Here is a 17,598-nt window from a genome sequence, read left to right on the forward strand (position 1 = left end):
TCAAGGCTCCCAGTCTGTTTGTGAGCTGCCTGTTTCGCTACAGGCAGATTCTTCTCACTTGCTAAGGTGGGTGGGGAAATAAAATCAATGAATTAATAAATACAAACACTGTCGATTTCTTCTCATGGAGCTGACATGAAAACTATTTTGGTTCAGTAAATTTCTGCTGTCAGTCAGCCTAATGAAGGCAGTTTGGCTTGCCTCTGTCCTAAAGGAAATGGGTGCGCTGGATTTCTTAAAACACAAGAAAAAACAAGAGTATCATTGCAAAATGGAATGCGGCACAATAATGGTTTTATCTCTTATCATGATTTCATAATCGTTGGAAGCCAAAATCGTAATTGAAAATAAAATTCAATTAAACGCCCAGCCCTAGGCTGACTTTGTCTTAATGTGGCTGTTGAAATATAGTAATTGTAGTTTTTAACATTACCTATTGAAGCTGAGCACTGACTTTTAATCATTCTTCCTTGGCTCCAAAAACAGTTACTTCAGTTCTGTCTTTGTTTAATTGAAGAAAGTCTGGCACATCCAAGTGTTGATTTGTTCAATGATTGGTTGAACACATCAACACATCAACATCACACAATTTTGAGGTTTTCCATAATCTGAGCCAGTGGAAGCATGTAGATGTTGAACAGAAGAGGCCCCATAATGGGTCCTTGGGGAACTCCACAGGTCATTTTTGTCCACTCAAATGTGTAATTACCTATAGACACAAACTAGTCCCTGTCCTTTAAGTAGGATTCAAACTAATTTAGTAATGTGCCAGAAAGTCCCACCCAGTTTTCCAGTCAGTCTAGTAATATGTTGTGGTCGACCATGTCAAATGCAGCATTGAGATCCGGTAACATTAAGAATAAAATTCTGCCACTGTCTGTGTTTAAGTGGATGTCATTAAAGATCTTAACAAGAGCAGTCTCAGTGCTGTGGTGTGGTTGAAATCCTGACTGGAAGACATCAAAACAGTTGTTTGTGCCAAGAAGTTGTTCAGCTGTTGAAAAACAGCTTTTTCAATGATTTGACTTAAAAACAGGAAGTTTGATATGAGCTTATAATTGCTCATTAGTGAGGTGTCTAGATTATTCTAGTGGCTTGATGATGGCAGTTTTCAGGTCCTGTGGAAAGACACCCGAGAGAGGAGACGTGTTGACAATTTGTAGAAGATCTGAGGCCTGAAAACATTTCTGAAAAAAGCCTGTAGGCAGAATATCAAGGCAGCAGGAGGAGGATTTCAAATGTTGCATAAACAGGAACAAAATATGTTTTAAAAGGCACTAAAGCCAGGCATTTAATATGTGTCTAGCTGTGGTTAAAAATAATCACTGTGTTTTTTAAAAGGACAACTATCAACTAGTAATTTAAGCATATACAAATGCAAAATAAGGTGTTTTCAGAAAGTAGGGTTAGATATGGATTAAAATATAGATTATCCAGTTTTTCAAACCAAACCAGTCAGACCTTTTCTTAGCCTGGAGATAGTCAGGCTAAACCTGAGGTTCCTGACTTTCTTTGTCTAATGTACCCCCACAGCCCTGTCAGATGAGCTCAAGTACCCATCATGCTACAAATGAGTACATTTGAAATTATTTAATGTCATTTAACACAATTAATTATTTTAAAGTGGATATTGTAACAACATGTTTTTTCATAAAATTGAATGAATTGAATCTGTTTAGGTTGATTTGGTCAAGTTTGCGTTTGTATACTATCACTTGAAATGGCAGAACCTGGACTTTTTTACCATTTATCCATTATTTTTAGCAAACTATTTTAACTTAATTGATATTTTACATATAGATATTATAATAGATATTATAACCATTATTGACCATTATAACCATTAGACATTTATTCATTACTTTTAGGTAACTTCTGTGCTGGCTTGCTAACTAGTCTTCATGCATGCTCAAACACAACATGTCGTTTTCAGGTTCAGATGTTACTCTATATATGGATTTTTTTTTTTTTTTTAAATTGCAATTTCTATTTTTTCAAATTAGTAGAGCTACGCCACAATCTTTCCACATACCCCTTGGCAACTGCAGAAATGCCCCCTGGGGTACAAGTACACCTGGATGGGAATCACAACCAGAACAGGTTTAGCTAGTCAAATAATAGTTTTGATGTTGGGGAAGAAAGAACTCACCCTGTTGCCATTTATTAGCAAAGAGTGTGTTTTCTACTTTTAAAGAATTCATTATAATTTCACTGAACCCATTTTTAGCTTTGCAGTATTATGACTGAGACATCACCTTTTTGGTCTAAGATGCCTTTTCTCTTTCTCCGGGCAGTTCTACCATGCATGTGACCAGCCAGGCATTGTGGTCTTTTGCATAATGGAGTATGATGTCCTGCAGTTCTGTGACTTCCTCGGGTCTCTCATGTCAGTGTGGGTCACTGTCATTGCTATGGCCAGGCTAAAGTCCATCATCAAACAGGTAGGTCCATTCTATAATTCTGTCTAATTAAACACACTGACATAATTGGAATGACAATTGACTATTTTACAAAGTCAATTGTACAAAGTATAGTTTGTGAAAAAGCAGTCAGTGTATGTTATGTTTGACTGGATTAATAGTGAATAGTCATTTTGTTTTCACTTTCATAAAATGTGTCAGCTTGCAATTTGAATGTGCACTACAGTATATGTTCGGCATTCAAGAAATTTGAGTCATGACAAAGTGCAGAAGGTGTGAGCAAGCGGATCATTTCCACTTGCATAGTTTTGAACACCAGGTGAGTTGAATGTTCAACATTTCTAGATAAATTGTTAAACATACTATAACCCCACATGAATGCACCACCTGACACAAAACCAAAGCGGAAAACCTGAGTGTCACATTGCTGGTTTGTGCTCCATCAATTCGCCACACAGAACAGCACATGCCACTCATGCTGACCTCAATCAATGGCACCATATGACCTAAAAAAAAAAAACGCCACGTGTCCCAACCGCACTGTTAACAATACAGACCAATAAACACATTATTTACACCACATGTGACTGAATCCAAATAGAAAATGTACTCTACTGTACTGCCAACTCTTTAAAGCGGTGAAAATATCAAAAATGAATTTTACCACAGCATCTCCACTATCTGATGCTGTTTGATCATCAGCTGACAGAGATTCAACATCATACCTGCCACCTCATATGAAACCTGAGCTCCATTTAAGCGGTTTTCCCAACCTTGCCACCACATAACAAACAGATCTGCAAAGCCAAGAGGAGTGCAGCCAATGTCACAACCTTTACAGTAGTCCTGCTCACACTCAGATTGGCTCGATTGTCTCTCCAACCAGGAAGCAGCTAGAGCAACACTAGACCTATTTTCAGAGGTCTGGAACCAGACATCCTTTGACCATAATGCATGTCCCCTGTCATGCAGTGCAGCCTGGCAGCACCTAAGCTTAGAGCTCCATGTTAGCGGTTGACAACTTGAGATAAACTCTGAAGCAAAGAGGGATTACAAGACTGAGAAGGAGAGCTGTAGAGCTATGAAGGAGAGCTATAAATGAGTACTGCATATGCCTAAATGATTAGTCCTAAATTGAAAGATCAGTGTGTTAGAATCAGTGATGTGAGGTGCTAAATTCTCTAGTTGTTGACATATTGCGGTGGATCACAGTAAACACTAACAGGTGCACCTTCTCCCTGGGTCACTCCCTGGCTGCACACCAAGATGGAGCAGTCTCAGGGAATGTGTGTGTGTGTGTGTGTGTGTGTAAGTGTGTGTGTTCATGTCCATAAATGAGACAGAGCGAGGGGAGGGTGAGAGAGGAAAGAGTAGTGGGAGGGAGGGAGAGTGTACGAACATCTGCTGTCCTCTAGAGTTTTCATTTTTGCTGAGCGCTGCAGTACACAGTCACTAATCAAATCGCACATGTCAGGACTGGCAAGTGGAACTGTGTGTGTTTGTGTACTAGAGAGAGAGATGGTGTGTGTTTGTTTGTTTGTGTTTGTTTGTTTATGTCCATGACCACAGCAGCAGTAGAGGGTGAAGGACCCAGGATCACCTGATAGTGTGTATGAGTGTGATTTTTGGACCTTCAAAGGTCTAAAAGTTTACACAAATATGTCAGCAAACTATCTACAAGGACATTTTGTGGTTCACATGAAGGGAGAGCTTCAATCTTAACTGGTTGAAGGTTATTGCATCCAAATCAGTTTAAAGGATAACAGGATACACTTTATTACAACTTAAGTCTTATCTTTGTAGTTTGGGCTCTCTTTTCTGTTGGTTATGATAACATTGCACTCACCAAAGTAATTTCTGAGACCCAGAAACACTGAAACATCGATTCAACAAAGTTTGACATGGCTAGAAATTAATCATCTGGTAGAGCTGGTCATCCACTAACCACAGAGTTTGGTGGTTAGGAGTCCGTATGTCAAAATGTCCTCGGGCAAGATACTGAACCCCTAATTGACCCCGATGGTCAGGCCTACACCTTGCACAGTAGCTTGCAGCCATCAGTGAGTGTGTGTGAGTGAATGGGCGGCAAAAAAACTGTAAAGCACTTTGGACAAAAGCACTGTATAAATGTAGCCATTTACCATTTGCAGCCAAATATTGAACATAATCCCTTATAGTACTAAACAACTGTGTCTGCGCACAATTGCAGCAGGTGCAATAAGTTTGTCTGTAACCTGTGATGGATGTTTACAATGAACCGTCTGGGTCATTCTGTTCTCCTTTGTTTTCTCTCCCACATATTATCCTTGTGTTTAGATCAAAATTTACTGAAGCATATTATGCATTACATATATCCATCATTCTGAGAGTAGGACAATAATTACTGGTGCTACAACATTGCTTTTCCTTTTCATATAATTCTACAAATATCACACAACAGAATAATAGCTAAACAAAGGGTCCAATAAATAAGCAGGCTGACCAACAATCTACAGGGCAAACAGGGAATTTGGACAGCCACCTTGATGTTGATTTAAGCACAGAGCAGACCAACCAATCACAGGGAAGAACAATATGAAAGGCAGCCAATCAAAGAAGTAGATCAGCCCAGTGCACAATGAAAGCTCATAAGTAGACCTTTGTGCTTAGTTGCTCTGCACCATATACTACACTGTTCACAAAGGTCAAGATTAAACATGCATGCTCAAATTATATTTAATTATTTAAGGCCCCTTTGCACTGTGTGATTTTAGGCTGTCTGAGACTGAAGTTGACAATCCTGAGAGTAACATGGTAAAATCTTTGGTCCTCAGTGCAGAACAGTGGTCCGGTGTCAGAAATTCGAGACCAAATTCTCTCAATGTGAATGCTGCTACAACCCATGTCTACAAACGAACCAATCAGAATACAAATTTGTAAGTGCAGTTTTTTGAATAAGGTTTAGGGAGAAAACATACTTGTTCTCCTTAGTACGTCCATGGCAATGAAAAAGAACTTTGTGTGAGTTTGATGCATATTCAAATGCTTAACCATACATTCAGGTAAAATCTGACATGCTTCATATAGATATCATACAGTCTGACACAAATTGCCACCAAGATTTTATCATAGGTGTCTTGCACACTGTGACATGCTATAAACTTGCACACAGTCTAAAGACGGCTTTAGTAACATTTGTCTAGCATGGCCCTTTTAAGGCGGTTTATTGCCGCATTGCTGTTAGACATGTTATAATCCACACATACATAAATGTAGTATAGATCTATATAATGTTGGAAAGCATGAAAATATATAAAGCAGATAAAAATAGGCTTCCTACAAGAATTCCTACAACCTCGTCCGTCACAATGACAGATAATGATTCATTACAGCACAACCTCCTGCCTGTGAGCAGCCATGCATTCATGCCTGCAGACAGTACATGTATACATGCATGTTTGGGTGCTACACTTTTATCCAGCGGTACAGTATGACTGATGACTGTTGCTGCACAGAGTCCTCGGGCTGCACCACACTGCTCCTCTCCTCCTTGCTCTGTGCCAATTAGTCCTGTTCTGCAGGCAGGTCATCCCTTCCATGCCTGAAAACCCCCAATTTCTCCTCACGTTCCCTACCAGACAGAAGAATGCAGACCCCAGGCATCCTGGACAGGCTTAAGTTTTCCCAATGCATGTATAGCACACCTTATTGATTTTTTTTCCCTCTCACTTTATCTCTTTCATATCCTGTGGCGTTATGTCAAATTGTGAGCTTGACAAAAAAAAGTTAAACTGGTATTATTTATAGAATGGGCCCTTTATTGTTAGTGTTTTGTTATCTCAGCCAGGCACAAGCCTGGAGGGGATCATGTGTTTGGTCTTGTGTGTGCATGTGTATCTGTCCACAGCTAATCTTGCATACTACTGGACCCATCAGCCTAATATTTTTTGTGCACATTTATGACTGTATGCTCAAGGACATCTCGTGGTTGCGATGATTCCCAATTTTTAAAAAAACTATTTTATAACACAATTGACTGATCTGTTTTATGCCGCCACTGACTGCTGACTCCTCACTCCTCTTGGTAGGGGCCACAAGTGATCAACAACTGCTTCAGTTTGGAATCTTGTTTCCGCTAGGGACAACCAGTCGCGCCTTGTTGCCACGATAGATCAATCAATGCCAGATTTTGGTACCCTGAGAGCGGGTTGTGTTTCAAATTAAAATTAATATTGATAAGTTTCCTTATGAGTCTATCATAAAGCTTATACTTTCATCTTTTCAGCAGTCCTCGCCATTTTACGATATGTGTTATGACATAGCAAAATGCATTTCAGCAGTCAACTAGACTAAAAACAAGGCTTACCTCGTCTCTTGAAGGCCACATTTTGTTCTTTGTCATGGCTCAAAAACTGACAACCAGAGAAAAATTCAGTCTAATCTTGAACCGGAGCATCTGCAGATTAATTCCATACCTGATATGTTATGACTAAAGTTAAATACGATACAAGATGAATAAATCCTTGTTTTTGTTACCTTTGCCACCATCTTAACTGTACACAGCTGGCGGAGATCTGCACCCTACTGAGTACACTCTTCTAGTTTTCATTGTTACAATGTGGCTCTCACTCACAGAGAGGAAGTTTCAGTTTATGTATTTCATTTCAATAAAATAGAAGAAAAATGCCTGTTATAATTTGTCAGAGTCCAAGGTGATGTTTTCAAATGTCTTGTCTCATATGTCATACAATCCAAGACCTGAAATTCTACAATCATATAAAATGGAGAAAAGCAAAAAGCTGTAGCCTGAGAATGTTTGCCATTTTTACTTCAAAATGTTGCCAATTACTTTTCTATTGATATACTATTTGATTAATTGACTAATCCTTTCAGCTCTTGTATTACTCTGCAAGCCTCAGTGGAGGTCATCAGCAATTTGAAATACAAATGTTGACTTTAACAGAGCTCAGTAGACACACTCATTTTCTGTGATGACGTCTTTCTCACTGATACTTCAAACTGATGTTATGTTTACACAGTGATGTTTTTCTTTTAACTTTCTTAACACTGATTTGTTTGCCATCAGTGAAAGTCACCTCTAGTAGTGGCTGTTGACACTGCGAGATAAAACTGGCATTATTTTGTATTTAACTTATTGTCAACAAATTCCTGTGAAAAGACCAAACAACCATGCGTTAAACCATCTCTCATACTTATTGATTTCCCTGCCCTGTTTGTGGAACCTGTAACCCTGACTCTACTGAAGTAGAAGATGTACATTTTTAAAAACAGCTCACAAATAGGTTTCATCTTTCAAGGCTAAGATATTTGCTAAAACAGCTGGGCACTGTAGTTTGTATCAAGTGTTATTCAAATAGAAGTACAGTAGATAGTGCATTTGTTTGGAACTATTTTCAGTCGTGAATAAACACACATTTGGTGCAAAAGTGTATGTGAGACTGATTCAAAATAACCTACAGTGTCCATGTTCTTGGTAATGGAAGAACATGTCACCTGGTGCAACAGTGCAGCTCATTGAGGTGTTTTTGATAGTTTTTTGGACAACAATGACAGGTCCATGACACATAGTGATAAGAAATAATCTATATCAGGCTTTAGGTGCACAGACAATACTGGTCTGTGGGATCAATTCAATGTTGGTTTTGATCTTTTCATGGGATTTGTTGACCTAACCATCTATATCTATGCTTTTCCAAATTCAATTTGACATAACAAAGCCAAAACCAAACTTAGTTCAGCTCGACACTTTTCAAGCTAGAGTTAATGGTGCACTACTACAGTGAATAGTACCAAATGACTACAGGAAAGATGTTTCAATTCTACTTCCTTAACTACTTATTTTTCACATAACCAACCTCACTGAACTGGCTTGCACCATAACAATCTTTTCCTCAGTAAGACACATTTCTCTTTTTCCTGCCTGTTCGATCTTTCTTTGCAGCAGCACAGTTCGCCAATAGACCTGTATGATTTCACCAGCTGAGTTTGTTAAGGAAAATATAGAGCTCACACAACCAAAAAAAAAAAAACAGGACACAGAAAAGATAATGAAAGTACAGTGCACATACAGTGCATTACAGTAACTGCAAATAATCTCCTGGTGGTCACTCATTCAGTCAGTCATTACTAAGAGATTTGTGACATAACTACAAATCTCCTGACACCATTTTTCTAACTTGTGGGGAGAAAATTACAATTTTGACAGACCCAAACCAGTATTTTCTTTGTCTCCAAAAGCAGATGTGTGCTGTTTCTTCACCATACATCTTCTTGTTTACTGGAGTTGTTACAATGCTAACAATGTTTAGAGAGAAACGTTATTGATCCATGTGGTTTTTCTCAAGGTGCTGTATCTGCTGGGGGCAATGTCTCTTTCCATGGCTTTGCAGCTGGACCGTCACGGTCTGTGGAACCTGCTGGGACCCAGTCTGTTTGCTCTGGGCATCATGGCCGTGGCATGGGTAAGGGCAACTCATATATTTACTTCACAGTAGTAGCACAGTAATCTACAGCTAAAAAAAAAAAGGTTTATTCCATAATGAGTTTACTTGCATTTGAAAACAGTAGCCGCTAAAATTATAAATTACCAGTCAAAGTTAAAACAGTTCATGATAATTTAGGAAAAAGGTAAGAATTTAAAAGATTATTTCTCCTTCAAAAATCTTACATACAGTCCACAAAACTCTTCAAATGCTCTACAAGGGATATTTTTACACAGGATACAATATAATTATTTTTAATACATAATGTGTGTTTGACATTCATGGACAAGCTTGTTGAAACATGCGGATGAAGAGTGTCAGAACCGTCGCTCTATTGTTCCTCATGTCAGTAAGTGTAAAAGAACTTAATCCGTCATTTAGGCTCACATAGGGCTGGAACATGTGCGTGGCTAAAAACTGTGGGTTTCTGACCAATGAAGCTATTTTACATTAGCATGGAAGGGGCTTTAAAAGTTTTGCAGCCTGCGGGTATTAGTCATGGGTTGTAGTTCCATTATAAGTCAGCTTGTACTTTCACTGACTCTTCTCCGAGTCATAATGTGCTCCCTGAACTGAGAAGATAAAAAATAATAGTCTTTCAGGCAAGGTTCTAGAAAGAAAAAAAAAAAGCCTTTAACAGCAAACCTCTGACATGAGTGTGAAAACATGGTTTGTGGCTTCCTTGGAGAAAGCTTTGCGTTGAATAAAGTGTGGGAGTTGTAGCTCTCAGAGTTTTCTTTCTGTGAGCTGAAGGATCCTACAGAAACTGTGGAAGATGAAGTACTGTTTAATTCCACCATGTAAACCCTCCAGCTTTAACGCCAATGGTAGGAGACAGTATATTTTACATTAGACGAGACCCTTTTCTTCTGAGATTAACAACAGCCCTTCAGAATTCATGCACGGCGCTACTGTTTCATTCAAATGAGTCTTTTTGGAGATTTACATTAAGCCATTGGCTTCCCCTATTTGGCTGGTTTTCTGTAGGCTTTGGAGCATTTGCAATTCAATTATAGATGGTTTGTTGACATATGTTATTTGACAGATATAAAATGCAGATATCATGGTCTGGTATACTGTGACGATATCTACAGAATGGAAAAGGAAGTGCATGCACATATATTATGTGTAACGTTAATATGATGAAACAGAGAAGAATAATCTCTGATCTTCCTATGGCAATGAACCTCACGCTGACAGGCCACAATTGTAACTTTTTCATAAAAAGTCACTTGAATCAAGTGACAATGTTGCAGTTTTTTTAAAGACAAACCTGGGCTCATGCTTTGATTACGTGACACTTCATTATTTATCAGCTGTTCAGTAGCGTGTGTCTGCATTTCAGCATTCCCTCCTTAATGCTGCACTTCTGAATTGGAGCGCCGCACATTTTCTACAAGAGCCCTTTCATTTCAACTTGTCATGTTTCTGCAAAGCCTGGCATTCTGAACGTTCCCAGACACAACAGAATTAGATCAGTCAAGCGGAGGGCATTGAGCGTCTGCTGCTTTGCAGGGATGTCGAGCGCAGTAAAGGGAAGGGGAGAAGTTCAGATCTGTCAATGCCAAACATCCTTAATTCCTCAAACTAAATGAGGTCCCTGACTTATGTGCAAAAAGACCATCTGAGATTGTTTGTCTTTATCAGAAAAATGTGCAGTTCCAAAGAGACTGCAACGATAAAAACATGTCATGTTTTTCTTCACTTGGCTTCACATACTGCAGATTATTGGTCCTTAACCTAAAATGTATACAACATAAACACTTAATCAGAACCATTTCCCTGCTAGAATGCATGTAATTATTTTTGTCATTCATGAATGGCTTACATTTCCCTCGACAATGTAGGGATTCTTTATTATAATGTTTCGGAAAGAAAATATAATGCAAGCAATCGGTGTTTATGAACCGATGAAAATAGTGAATGAATGTGATAATCAAGATCTCTCCCAAGCACTGTTTAGGGAGAAATTTAATGTCCAAGTCTGTCTGTGCAGTACTTGCAAAAAGAATGAGCACGTTCTCTGTATTAAACAAAAAGAGACATCATATCCAGTTACTATCAAATAACAGATATGTATTATATTTAGTGGCAGCTAAAGCAGTGGCTGGCCAATCACTGATGACCAATTTATCAGCCGATTATGATGATGGACTTTATGCTGTAGCAGTAGGCATGAATACAAATTTGAATCAATAAAACCAATGTAGATTTATGAAGTGTCTCATCCCTCTGTTGCTCACATCAAAGTTAACTGCCTGCCTCTCCATCACTGAAATCCCATTGGTCCCACTTTGGACTGGCTCCTCCTCTGTGCTCTCCTACTCTAATGTCTACGTGAAATATGCTCATTAAATTAAGAAAGTAAGAACATTAAACACTCTGGTCTTTGAGATGAGTCCTAAAACAAAATAAACCAGAGTGCTTTATTTTATGGGTCCCTTAGTTGCTGAATAATTTGTAACCTTCATTTCTCAGGAAGGTTTCCTGTTTTCTTGTACCAATTCCAGAAAATGAAGGCAGTGTTTGAGTTACATTTGACATTTTTCTATCAATTTCTTGTGTAGCCTATAGCAAGTGTTTTTTACTCAGTAGTCAGCCAAAATATAAAGTTTGTCTTCTTGTGTGTCTGTACATTACAAGCCAAAAAATCAATGAATATTGATTTTAATAATAAATAAATATTTACTCAACTCACCAGATGGATCTCAGAAAGAAATCTGTCAAGGTTTTAAGAATTGTGCGGTCCCTGTAAAATTACAGCTGCTTATAAAAATCCATCAAATTTTCCATTTTTTCTGTATAATGTCCTGGTTCCTTGTTACAAACTCAGATAATTTATATAGATAAATATTAGGAAGTATTTTATCAAACGTACAGTACCAAAGTGTGTTTTTCTTTTCAGAAAAATAAATAATTCAGAAATAAGAATTGTTGTGTTTTCATTACCTTAGAACGAGCCCTTTATATCTACACAGGGAGCAGGTCCTCTTCCAAGGAGGCCGCCATGTTATATGGCCTTGTTTCTGCAGTAGACCAGAACAGACAAACCAAACACTGGCTCTAGGGAGGGCCTTTCGCGTTTTTCACGTTTTTTGCGAGTTTCGCAGCAAGTGTAGGATCTCCTATGTGCTTGGATGGGAAAGGATAAGGGGAGGGAGGATATTCATTGGGTTGCAATCTGCAACCTCACTACTGGATGCCACTAAATCCTACGTACTGGTCATTTAAGTAACAAGACATGGCCGTACAGATGTTTGAGGTTATTTAGAAACAGTGTTTCCATTAACATAGTTTGTCCATGAGAGAGCATTGGCAGGTTCATTCTTCAACTGTTTGTTGTAAATAGTTTGATGTGTGGCCTACATATTAGCTAGGATAATTGTTCAACTTGGGATCCATACCTGGGTTAAATTGGGTGGAATCTATATATGGACCTTCTTGATCACGTGCTAAATATATCTGATATTGAGACATTAGCACTGAATTCTTTCAAAAACAAATATTAAGGGCTCCTAATCAAAAATATTTGTTCATGCTATTTGTTTATGGCCTCAGAAATCCACATTTGGTCAGGCTCTAAGCAACTCATCCTCTAGGAACTTATGAGGAAACTAGTGGACCCGTAAAAATAAAGCATAAACTACAGAAAAGATTTGAACTACACTTTGATATTCTGAACCTTTGAACAAATAGGCCTAAATGATGAAGCTGAAAACATTGTTTTATGTGTCTGTTGGACTGTCAGACGGTGCGCACCATCCGTCGGCGGCGTTGCTACCCACCCACCTGGAAGCGCTGGGTGTTCTTCCTCTTCCCAGGCACTATGATCGCCACATCTGCCGTAGCCCTCTACGCCTTCGTGGAGACAGAGGAGAACTACTTCTACATCCACAGCATCTGGCACATGCTGATCGCTGGGAGCGTGGGCTTTCTTCTTCCGCCTCGTGCCAAGCCTGACGCCAAGGTGACCCCGCTGAAGCGTAGGCGAGGCTGCGGCTATCAACTGTGCGTGAATGAGCACGAGGAGCTGGGCCTGGTGGACCCAGCCATCATCTCCATCAACAGCATCTGTACCAGCTGATAAACTCCCTGCTCTCAGCCTTTTACCTTAGAGACACTTCATTGCCTTCTTTTACTTGGGAAATTCACACACGGGAAAATAAGCCACAGAACTTGAAAAAGCAATGTAAATACTTTAATGCAGATGTGACACATTGGATTTCTTTTTCTGTTGTTATTGTCATGGTAATTACTATCAATACAACTGTAATTATTATTATTATATAGTTAAAGTTGTTCTGATGAATTGTGGGTGTACAGTGACACACTGTTGTTTGTGAATATGTATTTAAAGTCAAAGCTGAAACGCTGCTGCTATCTGACGGTGACTGTAAAACTGCTTCTGTTGGTTATTTATTGGTGGTCCTGTAAACAGGCCAGTTATCTTACTGTTGGGGTACAGACTGGGGAGGGGTGGGGGGTCTCAGGGGGGCATTTATCAAGGGCACGGCTTTTTTTGAAATTCTTTTGGAATATATCTTTTGCACTGAGACACAAAAATGTTATTCTGTAAATTTTTATAACACTATAAACTACAGTGGGCATCACAAATGTAAAAACCTAGTTGTCATGTGGAATGTTAGACTGTCTTTTGCAATTGCAGTGTATCGCTTTCACACGAATGTGCTGATTGTTCTCGATGGGAACAATTCCAAAGTCCAGCTGCCTGTTGAAAGAGAAGGGGAGGCAGGATTATTTCAGAGACCTCAAACCAAGACCTCACCTCCCTGTTCTTTTCTGACAGGACCTGTGTGACACCACATTCATAAACAATAAATGTTTTCTTTCTTTGCCTCAGTATTACTGCTTTCGAAGCTTTTAAATGTAGTGCCACTGGGTGAGCCTCCCACAAAGACATCATATTGCAATTCCTAGCCTAATGGAAGCCAGTGGTACTCAGACAGTGAGATGAGATGCTGTCAACAGCGTCCTCCCAGGAATAGACCAAGAGATAAATAATTTTCCTACAGAGCAGCAGTATGAAGACAGCTTCAGAGCACACTGTCGATACACTGTAGTCTCTCTCTGTCTCTCTCTCTCTCTCTGTCTTCTTAAGAAAAAGCAGAGCTGAGAGGCTTTTATGACTCTTTGCTTTATGCCTAATTAGATGTGATCCATCAGAAGCTCCTCAAAATTTATTACCCTGTGTGCATGCCAAGTATTTTTTTTTTTTATCAGATAACGTAAGAAAAGATGAAAGAATTTGTTTTTTCTTTTCTCTTTTTTGTAAGTGTACATGCAGTACACTCTACCGCAGCTAATGGAAGTTGTACCTAGCCTTAAAATCACACAGCTAAGAAAATGAATAGCAATAGCCTAGTTTGACATTTTGGGAAATGTTATTTGCTTTCTTGCCGGTAGTTAGATGTGAGGATTGTTACTAGTTTTACTACTTTGTATGCTAAATTTGAAGCTACAGCCAGGAGATGGTTAGCCTGGCTTAGCACAAAGACTGGAAGAAGGAGGAGACAGTTAGCCTGGCTTTGTTATCACATATCCCCCCTTAAAATTACTCAATTTAAATTTACACTAAGGTTTTTGTATGAATGAAACAAAAGAGATGTAAAGTGTTAATTAAGTGAGGTTGAGAGGTGCTGGTAGGCAGATTTTGCTACCTTTGGACAGAGCCAAGCCAGCTGTTTCCAGTCTTTGAGCTAAGCTAAGATAACCGTCTCTGAGCTGTAGCAGCTGTTTCTTCTCATCTAACTCTTGGCAAGAAGCGTATTTTCCAAAATGTCACTATTCGTATAAGAATATTCACACAATCATAAGCAAAAAAATAGATATAAGGAATATTTTGTCAAGCTGAGAATCATAATAAATCAGAGAAATGGAAGTTTAGTCTACAAAATCAACACACACCCTGACTGCGCAATCAACATTTTTTCATTCAAGACTTGCAAGCAAAGCATTTATTTACAGGGCAAGATGAAGGAGAAACAAAACCCCAACTAATTCCTCATTTTTACCAGAGCTGCTGCTGTAGCTAATCATGCATCAGTTCTTTACCTATAGTGTTTCTGTCGAGCTTTGAAAATGTGATGGAGTTAGGTCACTGGAGGGTATTTAAAGTCCTTGCATTAAGGTTTCTGCTCCGTTCTCTCCGTCCAAAAAAAGATTTCTTTAGTTGAGTGATTTTACCAAATAAGAAACATAAAACAAGAACAGCATGATGATTACACAATGTACTTTGTGCTTTTATCAGAATGTTGTTGAATCATCCTCATATTGTATCACATTAAGGATTAGCCTATATATTAATCTGAACAAGGTACAACCCACACAACATTTACATTAAAACAGTCATTGATGCTCTCTTCATCTTATCGAAAAGAAACATGAATTGGCTCTTTCCCTCTTTTTAGTCCAACCAGATAATTAAAGAATCTAAAAGGATTCAGTGGATATTGAAAGCAGAAATCACATTTTATTGAAATGCAAAATGAAAACACTGGTTAAACAACATTAAACTTTGTGAAGCTGTACATATTTTCAGGGCATTTCTCAGTCACTCCCCTGCCACTTCAATAAAAAGCCAAGTAATGGAAATTCTTGTAATAAGAGACTCCATATTCCAAGCGCAGAGTGCACCCCTTGGCGGGAATAAAAGGCCTGTAACTGTACTTAATGAGACAAATTAGACTAAAATGACAAGGTCTCAGATATTGAAATTTCAAACAGTGAATATCCCTGTACTTCTACCACACATGAAATCAAAGCAAGTACCTTCTTCGTATTCATGGATTCTTGGCTAACATATCTAACGGGATTATTACTCTGACACACCATAACCTACAGCACTGAGCAATTTCAGATTGGCTTATTTGCATGGCTGTTTTTCCTTGTGTAAATTCTACAGTCTGAGTACAGACAGAGCTACTGTAATGGGCTGATATGTGATGAGCCACACAGTGTCAAAATACTGCTTTTCAGCCATTATAACTTGAGCAAAGTATGATCAAGAATGTGTTTTTGTAAATCTTCATCACTTTTTTGCATTGCAAGTTTACTCCAAGTGCCAGAATGATCTTGAGAGAGTCTGCAGTAATCCAAATCAGCCAGGCACTCACAAAATCCATCTTTTGGTTTCCACACACACACAACACATTCACTAGATATCAGAGACCTGTATAAAAGCTATACAGCACATAGCATCTCCATGAATATAAACTCTCTCCTTATGTCAGTCATGTCAGCCTTCAGTGTTCATATAAGCTTCTTTTTTTTTAAAAAAACAAAAAAACAACCTTGCAGAAAGGACACAAAAAGGCTTCGTATATGATGTTATATACTCAGGGTAATAAAAAGTTCATCGTGATTTAAAATGTCAGAAATAGACACACAAGCTTCACTACAGTACATCTCTGTGATATTCTAAACAACAGTGATAAAATTCAAAAGAGGAAGGACATTGAATTTAATTAATTTAATTAATTTAATTAACTGCAAATACAAAGCAGCCATACAGACATATTCATATTCATTTCAATACTCATTATCGGTATGTGGTAGCATTATAGGAATTAAGAGAATGTGAGTTTAAAAATCAATGAAACAGAGTCATGAAAAGGAGTCGCCTTTGTCCGCATGTGCTGCAGATGCATCTGACAGAAAAACTGAGAATTATTGAATGCTGCAGAGGGAACAGTCTTGAAAATTATTACAAAGATGGACAAATTGCCTTGGCAAAAAACCTACAGTTTAGCCTTCAAATTTATTCAATTTAGAATAGATGTACCACCTCAGTGTGGACAAAATGATACGTCATAAGCTTCCCAAAGCTGGAACTTATGAGAGAAATGCAGTTAGAGTACCTGTATTCAAGGACAAATATGCATAATATGGTCTGAGGAGCAGGAACGCTGAGGGATCGATGATGAAGAATTAGTCATATTTAAGCATCTCTCCACTCTGAAAGGTTTATATTTGAAGAACTCCAAAGGATGCATTAAATCTACAATGTTTGTTGCCGACCATATGGCATGTTGGTGGATCTGTAATGGTTTGGACATCCATCTGGTGAGAGTCATCAGGCCTGATGTTTGTTCTGGACGATTGCATAGCAACAAGGAAATATGATGCCATTATACAGGGCCAGATGCACTCCAGGGTGCAAACAGTGTCCCATAATGATGCTAGGTTAGTTTAGGTTGAGTTAGTTTAATACAATCTGATTAAGAATCAGTTACATCTGGGACAAGCCGATTTAATTATAGGGAATTAACAAAGGCTGTTTTTGTTTTGAAGTTGAGTTGTAATTTCTATGAAGAGGTCAACCGTATGCCATAACACAACCACCAGAGGAAAGAGCACTTTCACGTTTCCCTCACTTTCATCTTGGTATCACTTACTTAAATTCCAGCTTTCCCCGAGCCTGAAACAGTAACAAGCCTAATTTGCCTCATGAGCCAGACACTTCTGCATAAAGTTGTGATTTAAATATAAATGAGAGATTAGTGAATGTCCATGAGGGAGATTATAAGTTAGGAGAGAGAGAGAAAAAAAAAAACAGTGATGAAGTTGTTACAGCCAAAGTAGCTCTATCAGTTGGAGGAGGCGGAGGAGATCCTCTTTAATTGCAAACAGCAAAACAGCACTGAGACTGAAGGGAATGTTGAGACTCTTGAGTTTTA

At 38.6% G+C, this 17,598-nt stretch overlaps 1 protein-coding gene across 1 annotated transcript in view; it reads left to right on the top strand.

Moving 5' to 3' along the window:
* Positions 1 to 13,765, top strand: part of tmem8b (transmembrane protein 8B) — a 43,240-nt gene extending 29,475 nt beyond the window's left edge. The window contains exons 11-13 of the mRNA XM_067615370.1: positions 2,295 to 2,441; positions 8,765 to 8,881; positions 12,651 to 13,765. Coding sequence (XP_067471471.1) covers positions 2,295 to 2,441; positions 8,765 to 8,881; positions 12,651 to 12,986 — 600 coding nt within the window. The 3' untranslated portion in view covers positions 12,987 to 13,765. The remainder of the gene's footprint in view (positions 1 to 2,294; positions 2,442 to 8,764; positions 8,882 to 12,650) is intronic.
* Positions 13,766 to 17,598: the final 3,833 nt, after the last annotated feature.

Source organism: Thunnus thynnus, chromosome 2 (genome assembly GCF_963924715.1).
Source record: "Thunnus thynnus chromosome 2, fThuThy2.1, whole genome shotgun sequence".
Classification (NCBI taxonomy): Eukaryota; Metazoa; Chordata; class Actinopteri; order Scombriformes; family Scombridae; genus Thunnus; species Thunnus thynnus.